The sequence below is a fragment of the Aquarana catesbeiana genome, linkage group LG09, assembly GCF_042186555.1.
Source record: "Aquarana catesbeiana isolate 2022-GZ linkage group LG09, ASM4218655v1, whole genome shotgun sequence".
Taxonomy (NCBI): Eukaryota; Metazoa; Chordata; class Amphibia; order Anura; family Ranidae; genus Aquarana; species Aquarana catesbeiana.
Genome location: NC_133332.1, coordinates 168423743 through 168437864, shown reverse-complemented (window position 1 = coordinate 168437864; position 14122 = coordinate 168423743). Strand labels below are relative to the sequence as shown.

At 43.3% G+C, this 14122-nt stretch overlaps 1 protein-coding gene across 3 annotated transcripts in view; it reads right to left on the bottom strand.

The window, feature by feature from the left end:
• COL4A6 (collagen type IV alpha 6 chain) overlaps positions 1-14122 on the bottom strand; it is a 351915-nt gene that overhangs the window by 64001 nt on the left and 273792 nt on the right. For all 3 annotated transcript variants that reach the window (XM_073599382.1, XM_073599384.1, XM_073599383.1), the window contains exon 20: positions 291-446. In XM_073599382.1, the coding sequence (XP_073455483.1) occupies positions 291-446 (156 nt within the window). The remainder of the gene's footprint in view (positions 1-290; positions 447-14122) is intronic.

Here is a 14122-nt window from a genome sequence, read left to right as displayed (position 1 = left end):
TGTTTAATTGATTTTTGTTTTCTGTAGTTTCCCTGTTTAGTGACACAGGCTCTTTTAAGTGTCTATAAATGCCTGCATGTTTACTTCATGATAGAAGGTATGAGTGGATCAATGTATTTAAAGTAAATATGTCGGCTGTATAAGGTGGGTCCTAAGTCCAATCTCAGAAAGCTGAAAGGTATCCATTTCACATATCTCATTTGTTGCAGGTGAATTAAATAGACTTCTCCTAAAAGTGATTAAAGGCAAAGGTCCATGCTCCATGCCTATCACAAAACATGCTATGTTACCTGATCCTGGTAGTCCTGGGAGCCCTGGTGGTCCAGGTGGTCCTTGTGGACCCATATTTCCCTGGACTCCTTTCTGACCATAAGCTGGTCTACCTGGATCTCCTCTCTCCCCTTTGAATCCCCGAACACCTGGAAAGCCTGGACTACCAGGTCGACCTAAAAAACAAAACAAAAAAAAGATTCACATACACTATATATATATATAGATAATTTTTTTAGCGGTATTTGGAATGTAAAAGATTGTGGCAGAAAGTTCTATAACCCAATGCAAATTATGATCCTCTTTTATTGTCCTTACTGCTCTAAACCAACGAAAGTTAAAATTGGTTTACTTGCTTGTGTAGCTGCACATTATTGCTCTTTGCACTGCCAAATTAAATTGTCTTTTGTTCATACAATAAATAATTTTGTGGTCACACAATAATATTGTGAATACAAAAGGCACATTAAAATGCATCACATTTAGTTACTGGGTGAGAACAGAATTAATAAATGAATATATGTTTTTCTTAGTGTAGTTCAAAATTGGAAGCACCAATTAACATAAATTGGACTTCTTGTGGTACACGTACACTATCATGAATCATGCTTATTATTCAGAGCTACATCACCACCTGCTGGTGACAATATGGCACTGCAGAGTATATACTGCACTGTATAAAAATAATAATCATTGTGAAAAGGTTTAAAAGTATAACAGAAAATTAAATGTTAATATATATATATATATATATATATATATATATATATATATATATATATATATATATATATATATATATAGGAAGGCCGGTTTACTGGCCTGAAGTTATGGGAGGAGCCTGGAGGGTATTTAACCAGACCACCCAGGATGGTCTGTGTCGGTTCCAGTGCGCGGTAGTTCACATCACAGGGCTGACTCTTCCCAGCTCACCTCATGTTCGGCAGTCTGTGCATTCAATCGCAGGTGCACTCCGGCTTTTCATTCGTGGTTTTGGTCGGCGGTTCCCACTCACGGTCGCAGGTAGTATCCAAACTTTCGTGTCATGTGCAAAATCTTGCGGTTTATTATGCTTCCTATCCTGCACCCCTTTCGTGAAAGAACCTGCCCCGGTGTGTTGTCGCTCATGTCCCGACATCATTCGGCACAGGCATAGTACATTCGTAAAGTTCCTTCTGACAAATATACGATTCATTCGTAGACCCAAGCCTCCAGTCACTATAGGTCGTTCTCAATATCACTCGCAATAGGCTTCACTGGTTATAAAATTCATGGTCCATGGGGTTGCCATCTCATTCATTAGAAGATCAGCATGTATTGTTTGTATAGGTTTCTGTGGCTGATTGAGGTGTGGTTGAGCCCACCTGGTGCCTTCTCTGCACTTGATTAGCCTGGGGGGATGGGTGCTTGATAGGTGTTCAGTTTCACAGTAAGGGATGGCATACACCCTACAACCAATTTGTATCAGATACTCCTTACTACCGATTTATATCGGATTAATTTAATACGTTTTACAAACTGATTCATATCAGATGCATTGCAGAGGCCGACTCTACCAACTCACTGCATGTCCTTCAAGATTGGTCGTAGGTTTTCATCAATTGTCCCACACTCACTGTCGCAGGTAGCACTTGTGCTTTCCTGCTACCGAACCGTTACTTTATGTTCCCCTTCGTAAACCACCTACAACTTTGTAGGTCTTACTCGGTTATTCGCACATCCGTACTTACTGCCTTTCTCCGTTCCTCATTCGAGCCCAGTCGCATCCGCGATGTTACGACTCATGACAGCCTCCACTCGGCACCACTGGTATCTTACCGACTAGGTGGTAAGAACCGTACGAATAAGCACAAGCCACCTTCGGGAACAAGTCACTTACAACGAATGTAGTCGCAATATCGGCCCTATGATTTAGATCCTCAGCAAATCACAAGCCCCTTCAAACCACTAACACCGTCAGCCGATCCGAGTCCAGTCGCAGCACCGGCTCAACGATTCGGATCCGGAACACAAGCCCCATCATCACCTTACATCCACAACCGATCTGAATCTAGTCGCATAATCAGCGCAAAGATTCGGATCCTCTACAAAACGAACTCCACCAACCGATCCGAGTCCAGCCGCAGCACCGGCTTAAAGATTCGGATCCTTGGCAATACAAACATCACCAACCGATCCGAGTCCAGTCGCAACACCGGCTCAATGATTCGGATCCTCAGCATACACAAGCACTCACCAACAGTGTGCTTCTTTCATCCCACCGACCCGAGTCCAGTCGCAACACCGGCTTTATGATTCAGATCCTCAGCATACACAAGCACTCACCAACAGTGTGCTTCTTTCATCCAACCAATCCAAGTCCAGTCGCAACACCGGCTCAATGATTCAAATCCTCAGCATACACAAGCACTCACCAACAGTGTGCTTCTTTCATCCGACCGATCCGAGTCCAGTCGCAAAACCGGCTCAATGATTCGGATCCTCAGCATACACAAGCACTCACCAACAGTGTGCTTCTTTCATCCCACCGACCCGAGTCCAGTCGCAACACCGGCTTTATGATTCAGATCCTCAGCATACACAAGCACTCACCAACAGTGTGCTTCTTTCATCCAACCAATCCAAGTCCAGTCGCAACACCGGCTCAATGATTCAAATCCTCAGCATACACAAGCACTCACCAACAGTGTGCTTCTTTCACCCGACCGATCCGAGTCAAGTCGCAACGCCGGCTCAATGATTCGGATCCTCAGCATACACAAGCACTCACCAACAGTGTGCTTCTTTCATCCGACCGATCCGAGTCCAGTCGCAACACCGGCTCAATGATTCGGATCCTCAGCATACACAAGCACTCACCAACAGTGTGCTTCTTTCATCCGACCGATCCGAGTCCAGTCGTAACATCGGCTCAACGATTCGGATCCTTAGCATTACAAACCCCACCATCCAATCCGAGTCCAGTCGTAGCACCGGCTTAACGATTCGGATCCTTCCCAAACCAACTTTCACCAACTGATCCGAGTCCAGTCGCATACCGGCTCAATGATTAAAGATCCTTGGCATTACAAACCCCACCGTCCAATCCGAGTCCAGTCGTAGCACCAGCTCAACGATTCGGATCCTTGCCAACCCAACTTCACCGACCGATCCGAGTCCAGTCGCATACCGGCTCAATGATTCAGAATCCTCAGCATTACAAACCCCACCGTCCAATCCGAGTCCAGTTGTAGCATTGGCTAAACGATTTGGATCCTTGCCAACCCAACTTTCCCTGACCAATCCGAGTCCAGTCGTAGCACCGGCTCAATGATTCAGATCCTTGCCAAATACAACTTTCACCGACCGATCCGAGTCCAGTCGTAGCACCGGCTCAATGATTCGGATCCTCTGCGATACAAAGCGTCACTAACCGATCCGAGTCCAGTCGTAGCACTGGCTCAACGATTCGGATCCTTGCCAACCCAACTTTCACCGACCGATCCAAGTCCAGTCGCATACCGGCTCAATGATGCAGAATTCTCGGCATTACAAACCCCACCGTCCAATCCGAGTCCAGTCGTAGCACCGGCTCAATGATTCGGATCCTCTGCAATACAAAGCATCACCAACCGATCCGAGTCCAGTCGCAGCACCAGCTCAGCGATTCGGATCCAGCAATCCATACAAGTCCCCTCGTCACCTCACATCCACAACCGATCCGAATCTAGTCACAGCATCAGTGCAATGATTCGGATCCTCGGCAATACGAACTCCACCAACCGTACAACTCCACCGACCGATCCGAGTCCAAATCGCAGCACCAGCACAACGATTCGGATCCTGGGCAATACAAAACTTCTTCGACTGATCTTTCACAAATAAACCCCACTGGTGCTTACACCTCAGCCCGGTTTGAACTAGTTGCATCGGCGCTTACGAATACAGTGGAACTTAGGATTCAGAGCTTCAGCCTTACGTGTATTAAAGCATTAACATTCACAGACACGCATCTCATCATAACTCCTTGCAATCGCTGCAAGACACGCATCTCATCATAACTCCTTGCAATCGCTGCAAGACACGCATCTCATCATGACTCCTTGCAATCGCTGCAAGACACGCATCTCATCATGACTCCTTGCAATCGCTGCAAGACACGCATCTCATCATGACTCCTTGCAATCGCTGCAAGACACGCATCTCATCATGACTCCTTGCAATCGCTGCAAGACACGCATCTCATCATGACTCCTTGCAATCGCTGCAAGACACGCACCTCATCATGACTCCTTGCAATCGCTGCAAGACACGCACCTCATCATGACTCCTTGCAATCGCTGCAAGACACGCACCTCATCATGACTCCTTGCAATCGCTGCAAGACACGCATCTCATCATGACTCCTTGCAATCGCTGCAAGACACGCATCTCATCATGACTCCTTGCAATCGCTGCAAGACACGCATCTCATCATGACTCCTTGCAATCGCTGCAAGACACGCATCTCATCATGACTCCTTGCAATCGCTGCAAGACACGCATCTCATCATGACTCCTTGCAATCGCTGCAAGACACGCATCTCATCATGACTCCTTGCAATCGCTGCAAGACACGCATCTCATCATGACTCCTTGCAATCACTGCAAGACACGCATCTCATCATAACTCCTTGCATTTGCTGCAGAAAAAAAAAAAAACAAAAAAAAAAAACACGCATCTCAGCATATACCCATTTTGCAATCTCTGTAAAATATGCATCTCAGTACAAAATCCTTGCAATCGCTACAAATACACGCATCTTACCACATACCCGTTTGCAATCACTGCAAAACATGCATCTCAGTATAAACTCCTTGCAATTGCTGCAAATACACGCATCTTAGTGTTTACCCACTTGCAATCGCTGCAAAACACGCATCTCAGCATTTACCCATTTTTTGCAATCACGGCAAAACATGCATCTCAGTATATACTCCTTGCAATCGTTGCAAAAACACGCATCTCAGTATATACTCCTTGCAATCGCTGCAAAACACGCATCTCAGCATATACCCATTTTGCAATCTCTGTAAAATATGCATCTCAGTACAAACTCCTTGCAATTGCTACAAATACACGCAACTTACCACATACCCGTTTGCAATCAATGCAAAACATGCATCTCAGTACAAACTCCTCGCAATTGCTGCAAATACACGCATCTTAGTGTTTACCCACTTGCAATCACTGCAAAACACGCGTCTCAGCATATACCCATTTTTGCAATTGCTGCAAAACACGCATCTCAGTATAAACTCCTTGCAATCGCTGCAAAACACGCATCTCAGCATTTACCCATTTTTTGCAGTCACGGCAAAAAACACGCATCTCGGTATATACCCCTTGCAATCGCTGCAAAAACACGCATCTCAGTATATACTCCTTGCAATCGCTGAAAAAACACGCATCTCAGCATATACCCATTTGCAATCGCTGCAAACATGCATCTCAACATATACTCCTTGCAATCTCTGCAAGCACACTCAGTGGCGCTCATACAGCCCACTTCATCTTTTTTAGTAGCACTTAAAAAACCAGACTCGAGGTGACCCTTATCTCACGCCTCCTAGTGTTTCTCTCCCAAGTACAAGTTCCTGACTAAATCCTTAAATTAGACGTACCAGAAATAGCGGATCTGCCCAGATGGAATGAATTTCTCATCAACTGGAATGGTATGTCAATGTTCATTCCGTTAGCATCTCCCTCTTCATCTCAGGTAGTCACGGACACCGCAGCCTCCACAGGTCCTCGCGTCAATTTTTGGCTATCTTTGGTTTGAAGGGCCATGGCCATCAGAAATCCTTTCGATTCCCGGCTTCAGTTAGTCCTTTTCTTTGTTTGAACTCTACCCCATTATTGCAGCAGCTCATGTCTGGCGCAGTAACTGGGCAGGACAAACACTGTCGTTTACCACAGACAACCAAGCCACAGCTAGTATTATAAATAAAAGCAGGTTCAACTCGCTGGCCATCATGGCCTTCCTGAGCAGGCTGGTGCAACTATCCCCACAGCACCAAATAATGTTCGCTGCATCTACATCCCAGGCAAATGCAATACTCTGGCCGACGCACTACCCGTTTTAAACTTTGCGTTATTCTTTCGCAGGGATCTGGAACCGACCCGACCATGTTTCTTCTCCCACATTGGTCGTAGCTAACCTCGGATTAAAACAAACACCTTCACAATGCTACCCGCCTTATTAATCTATCATTTTCTCACAACGCCCTGAAGGCCTACTGTACTGCCTGGAAAATCCATGACAGGTTCCTAGCCTCAAACCCTGGGGCAGTATCAGGAGATTTCCATCACATCCTGGCCTTCATGTCATCTTGCCACACACAGTTGGCATTTTCACACTATACCATTAGTCTCTACTTAGCTGGCATCCAGCATTTCATCTCCTTACAAAATCCTACCAAACCATCTTTGGTTGCCGCCCATGCGGTCAAGTCTATACTGCACGGTAGTCACAGACAACTCCAAATCAACAGTAAACGCCTACCTGCGACCAGCGCCATATTCCGAGACAGGTCTACCATCCTGTCACATTCCCCTTTGGGTTAATTTCAGCCCGGTCGTTCACGCAGCCATCTACCTGGCTTTCTGCGGTTTCTTATGCCCCAGTGAATTCACGGTCACCGGCCCCAGTAACATGTTACATAGACGCCACCTGACATGCCACCAAAGTTACTTCATCCGGCACCTCATGGCGTCCGAAACACAACTGTCTGGTCCCGGTATAGATATCATACTTCCCAGACTCGTAACGCCTGGTGCCCCGTGGCCATTCTAGACCAGTTATTAGCTCATCTGCCCGACCTCTCGGAGGGCAGCCATTACTACCGTTCCCTACTAGCCCTCTAAGTAGCAACCAGTTCACTAGACACGTTAGAAATCTTTTGCCCAACTTAGGCCTTGACCCCGGACAATTCTCTGGAAGTTCTTTCGCATTGGAGTAGCATCAGCAGCCTCACGAAACGGGGTCCCGGACCACGTCATCAAGAAGATGGGCAGGTGGAAATTCGCTTGCTTCGCTCGATACATTCCCAATCCACAAACAGAAATGTCACAAGCCTTTGGCAAGCTTGCCCTGTAGTATGTCAGTAAACTTAAATCATTACCTCCCTAACCAAGTCTTTTTGCGCCCTTCTCTGGCATACCACCCAGCAGATCTGGGTTTACCATACAGCAGGCCAGGGCACACTTCGGGTCTATTTTATGTTGTTAGTCTTGTGACGTGTTTATGTGCTTCATATCTCTCAGGACGGAGGGCTCCGACCATAAATAAATATCTATCTCTATATATATATAGAAAAAAAGACGTGGACCGATGCTTGATGCAAAAAAAAGTCATTTACTGAAGATATTTCAATTAGTACATGCAAGCCACTGTACAGTTCCGAGCGCACATCGCTCTTCGTCAGGCTATTCTGGCTGTGTGTGAAAAGCCAAAACACAGATTTCCTCTTATCCACACCCAGTCTACCTCACACATGTGTATCAACTTAATTACTAAAAGACAAATAAACAACCACCTATAAAGAGAATTAACCCTGATTGTTTCAACAAAACAAGTGAAAAAATCTCCTAACCTTCAAATATACATTCTACTATATACATTAGTCATACTAATATACACATTTCTCTCTCATCTTCCATCACTATGACATTAAGTGGCAAGTAAGCTCTTTTAAATATACATCTCATACAATATATTAGTAATGACATTCTTAATCGTATCTCAGATCTCATCAAAGATTCCAGTTAGTATTTTTTTGTTTCACATTCCCAACAGGAATTTCTTCCAAACGATCTACGGGAGAATAATACATATAAAACATGACTGTGATCCCCCCGTGTCAACTGTCATATCCTATACAAATAAGTATAAATCATAGTCCTTGTTCATACCATCGGGATGCAAGGACTGTAATTTATTGATCCACCAAACCTCACGTCTCCTAAGTTTTAAAATCCTGTCCCCCCCTCTTTTATCACGGGGAATATCTTTCAATATCATAAATCTTAAGTCAGTATCCCTGTGTCCCATCTCGGTAAAATGACGCGACACAGGGAGACCCGACTGGGGATGTCGAATTGTACTACGATGCTGTGCAATACGATCTTTTACCTTCTGGGTTGTCTCGCCTACGTAAATCAAATTACAGCGGCATATAAGAATGTAAATAACATAAGATGACTGGCAAGTATAGAAACCATTTATTGTTATCCTAGTCTTTGTTACAGGATGATCAAAATGATTGCCTTTGAGCATCAGATTGCATTGAACGCAACCAAGACAAGGATAACAGCCCTTCTTTTTCCTACCGAGAAAAGTAGTCCTTCTTTCCTCCTGATTTTCCGGTTTAAATTCAGATCGTACCAGAAAATCACGTAGGGTTTTATTACGCCGATAAGCCTTCATGGGAATCTGTTGGAATTCTTCTATCTGTGGGTATGATCGTCTTAGGATCGTCCAATGCTTTCTTAATACATTAAATATTTTATCACTATAGCTGTTGAATTGGAAGACAAATGGGATCCTAGGTCTGTCAGGATGATATTTTTTATTTTTTTGACAAATATCGGATGTTTGTAGGATTCTATTTAGTTCCCGTCTGATCAGACTCTCCGGATAACCCCGCTCCTTAAATTTACAGCACATCTCGTCCAATCTCTGATCCCTTATTGTAATGTCACTCACGATACGTGTAACTCTAAGCAATTGGCTTCTAACAATGGATCCAAACACATGAGGAGGAGGGTAACTGTCATACCTGAGTAACTGATTCCTATCCGTAGGCTTGGTGTATATATCCGTTTCAATCAAACCTTGCTTGATATATACCCGTGTATCTAAAAAGGGAACAGAGTCCCCACCAATATGTATCTGAAACTGGATATTGGATGAAAAACTATTAATGGTTTAATTAAAGGCTTCAAGAGATTCAATGCTACCCCGCCATATAGCAAAAACGTCATCTATGTACCGCCACCAGGTGGCGCAATGTTCCCGAAAACTTTCATTAATAAAAATGTTTCTTTGTTCAAAATCATGCATAAAAGAACATGCATATGGCGGGGCAACATTGGAGCCCATGGCAACCCCCGTAAGTTGCACATAGAACTGGTCCCTGAAAAGAAAGTAATTGTTATGCAAAATTAATTTAAACAATTTTTCAAAAAAGAAGATCTGTGCCTCCGAGTATTCCCGACTTTCCCTAATCAGGTTGATCGCTGCTTTAATACCAGCTTCGTGTGGAATAGACGTGTACAAGCTAGTTACATCCCAAGTAACAAGAATAAAATCCTCATTGATAGGAGGTAAGCCCCTAATTTTAGAGAGAAAGTCACCAGAGTCCTTAATAAAGGATGGAGTATTTTTCACCAACGGCGATAGCACTCTATCCAATAGCTTAGCTGTGGGTACAAAAATCGAATCATTCCCTGATACAATCGGGCGTCCTGGTGGGGACTGTTTATCCTTATGGATCTTGGGCAGTGTGTATAGCACCGGAACCCGGGTATGTGATGGTAACAAAAAATCTTGAAGGTCATGCGAAATGAGTCCTTCCTTAAATGCTGGCTTGACAATACTTTCTAAAATCTTTTTAATGCCCCATGTGGGGTCAGAGTGTAAGGGTTTATATACTGTGTCATCATCCAGTTGGCGCTTGATTTCATTTTCATATGCCTGAGGATCCATAATAACCACCGAACCCCCTTTATCCGCGGGCTTACAAATGATATCTCTCCGCTTGGTTAACTCTCGCAAGGCTGATTTTTCATGAGGAGACAAATTATTAGGTACATGATCTTTAAAATCTATTTGTTGAATCAAACGTTTAATGTCTCGGGTAACTTCTTGTACAAACATTTCAACCGGTACATAGGTAGTGGGGGGAACAGATTTAGATTTCGTTATCAGTCCCAAGGATTTATTATCCAACCTCCCTTCAGTTGTTTCATTCTGAATAAATGGTTTATGAAGAAAATGAACCTTCCATCTAATATTACGAAAAAGGCGATACAGATCTTGGTCTAACTGGAAAGGATCTAAATGACTTTTAGGACAATATGATAACCCACGGTTAAAAAGTCCTACCTCTTCTGATGACAAGACCCGCCTGGAGATATTGTGTACTAGGTCTCCCTTGATCGGCCACGGTTGCCTCGTGTGTAGCGATATCTGTCTTGACTCCCTTCTCTGTTGTAACGGGATCTGGTTTGCATCCGAGTAGTGAACAACTCTCTCCGATCTCCTTGCAAAAAATTGGATGAGGAATCGGTGTCAGTATTCACTGAAGAGTTATCGGACATGTCCCTCCTGTGGTTACCATATTCGTTACGACCTCGTCGATTGTAAGAACGAGGCCAACGGTATACCTGGTTTCTTTCATAATCCTCAATGTCCCGGTCAAATTTATTGCGTTTCCTAGTTTCCAACTCAAACCGATATTTATTAATATTCTCATCAGCCAACTCTTTACATCTGTTGAATTCCTCCAAACTCATTGCTGAGCGTAATTCTGATTCAATCTTGGTAAGTTGTTCAGACAGGGAAGACAATTCTTTGTGTATAAATGAGATGGTTAAGGTCATTATATCGAATGAACATTTATTCAAAATTTGCATAAATGTGCCCTTGTATTCATCATTATCACTGTATAAGGTCGGGGCCAATCTTACCCTCAGACCTCTCGGAATCCGTTGCACCCGATGGTACTCAGCTAGCGTTAGTCCATGTAGTTCCAAGGATATGTGTTTCCTTCTCAATTTCTCCCATGTACGGGAATTGTAAGCAGGAGTGTTACCCGTTAGGAAAATTCTGGATCCTGAGATCTGAGACATGATGTGTGTGGTCTCTTCCTGAGTGTACGAAAATGTGGAACCATTTGTGTCCATCTTGAATGAAGGTAACTTACTCACTGGGAGTATAATAATAAACTTCAGGTGGGTTACCCTCTTTTCTTAGATCCTGTCCAATCAAGGCACCGTCAAGGTGGACTCCCAACCTTCCACCATAAATGGATAGAAAAAAAGACGTGGACCGATGCTTGATGCAAAAAAAAGTCATTTACTGAAGATATTTTAATTAGTACATGCAAGCCACTGTACAGTTCCGAGCGCACATCGCTCTTCATCAGGCTATTCTGGCTGTGTGTGAAAAGCCAAAACACAGATTTCCTCTTATCCACACCCAGTCTACCTCACACATGTGTATCAACTTAATTACTAAAAGACAAATAAACAACCACCTATAAAGAGAATTAACCCTGATTGTTATTTGAAGGTTAGGAGATTTTTTCACTTGTTTTGTTGAAACAATCAGGGTTAATTCTCTTTATAGGTGGTTGTTTATTTGTCTTTTATCGAAATCTGTGTTTTGGCTTTTCACACACAGCCAGAATAGCCTGACGAAGAGCGATGTGCGCTCGGAACTGTACAGTGGCTTGCATGTACTAATTGAAATATCTTCAGTAAATGACTTTTTTTTGCATCAAGCATCGGTCCACGTCTTTTTTTCTATCCATTTATGGTGGAAGGTTGGGAGTCCACCTTGACGGTGCCTTGATTGGACAGGATCTAAGAAAAGAGGGTAACCCACCTGAAGTTTATTATTATACTCCCAGTGAGTAAGTTACCTTCATTCAAGATGGACACAAATGGTTCCACATTTTCGTACACTCAGGAAGAGACCACACACATCATGTCTCAGATCTCAGGATCCAGAATTTTCCTAACGGGTAACACTCCTGCTTACAATTCCCGTACATGGGAGAAATTGAGAAGGAAACACATATCCTTGGAACTACATGGACTAACGCTAGCTGAGTACCATCGGGTGCAACGGATTCCGAGAGGTCTGAGGGTAAGATTGGCCCCGACCTTATTCAGTGATAATGATGAATACAAGGGCACATTTATGCAAATTTTGAATAAATGTTCATTCGATATAATGACCTTAACCATCTCATTTATACACAAAGAATTGTCTTCCCTGTCTGAACAACTTACCAAGATTGAATCAGAATTACGCTCAGCAATGAGTTTGGAGGAATTCAACAGATGTAAAGAGTTGGCTGATGAGAATATTAATAAATATCGGTTTGAGTTGGAAACTAGGAAACGCAATAAATTTGACCGGGACATTGAGGATTATGAAAGAAACCAGGTATACCGTTGGCCTCGTTCTTACAATCGACGAGGTCGTAACGAATATGGTAACCACAGGAGGGACATGTCCGATAACTCTTCAGCGAATACTGACACCGATTCCTCATCCAATTTTTTGCAAGGAGATCGGAGAGAGTTGTTCACTACTCGGATGCAAACCAGATCCCGTTACAACAGAGAAGGGAGTCAAGACAGATATCGCTACACACGAGGCAACCGTGGCCGATCAAGGGAGACCTAGTACACAATATCTCCAGGCGGGTCTTGTCATCAGAAGAGGTAGGACTTTTTAACCGTGGGTTATCATATTGTCCTAAAAGTCATTTAGATCCTTTCCAGTTAGACCAAGATCTGTATCGCCTTTTTCGTAATATTAGATGGAAGGTTCATTTTCTTCATAAACCATTTATTCAGAATGAAACAACTGAAGGGAGGTTGGATAATAAATCCTTGGGACTGATAACGAAATCTAAATCTGTTCCCCCCACTACCTATGTACCGGTTGAAATGTTTGTACAAGAAGTTACCCGAGACATTAAACGTTTGATTCAACAAATAGATTTTAAAGATCATGTACCTAATAATTTGTCTCCTCATGAAAAATCAGCCTTGCGAGAGTTAACCAAGCAGAGAGATATCATTTGTAAGCCCGCGGATAAAGGGGGTTCGGTGGTTATTATGGATCCTCAGGCATATGAAAATGAAATCAAGCGCCAACTGGATGATGACACAGTATATAAACCCTTACACTCTGACCCCACATGGGGCATTAAAAAGACTTTAGAAAGTATTGTCAAGCCAGCATTTTAAGGAAGGACTCATTTCGCATGACCTTCAAGATTTTTTGTTACCATCACATACCCGGGTTCCGGTGCTATACACACTGCCCAAGATCCATAAGGATAAACAGTCCCCACCAGGACGCCCGATTGTATCAGGGAATGATTCGATTTTTGTACCCACAGCTAAGCTATTGGATAGAGTGCTATCGCCGTTGGTGAAAAATACTCCATCCTTTATTAAGGACTCTGGTGACTTTCTCTCTAAAATTAGGGGCTTACCTCCTATCAATGAGGATTTTATTCTTGTTACTTGGGATGTAACTAGCTTGTACACGTCTATTCCACACGAAGCTGGTATTAAAGCAGCGATCAACCTGATTAGGGAAAGTCGGGAATACTCGGAGGCACAGATCTTCTTTTTTGAAAAATTGTTTAAATTAATTTTGCATAACAATTACTTTCTTTTCAGGGACCAGTTCTATGTGCAACTTACGGGGGTTGCCATGGGCTCCAATGTTGCCCCGCCATATGCATGTTCTTTTATGCATGATTTTGAACAAAGAAACATTTTTATTAATGAAAGTTTTCGGGAACATTGCGCCACCTGGTGGCGGTACATAGATGACGTTTTTGCTATATGGCGGGGTAGCATTGAATCTCTTGAAGCCTTTAATTAAACCATTAATAGTTTTTCATCCAATATCCAGTTTCAGATACATATTGGTGGGGACTCTGTTCCCTTTTTAGATACACGGGTATATATCAAGCAAGGTTTGATTGAAACGGATATATACACCAAGCCTACGGATAGGAATCAGTTACTCAGGTATGACAGTTACCCTCCTCCTCATGTGTTTGGATCCATTGTTAG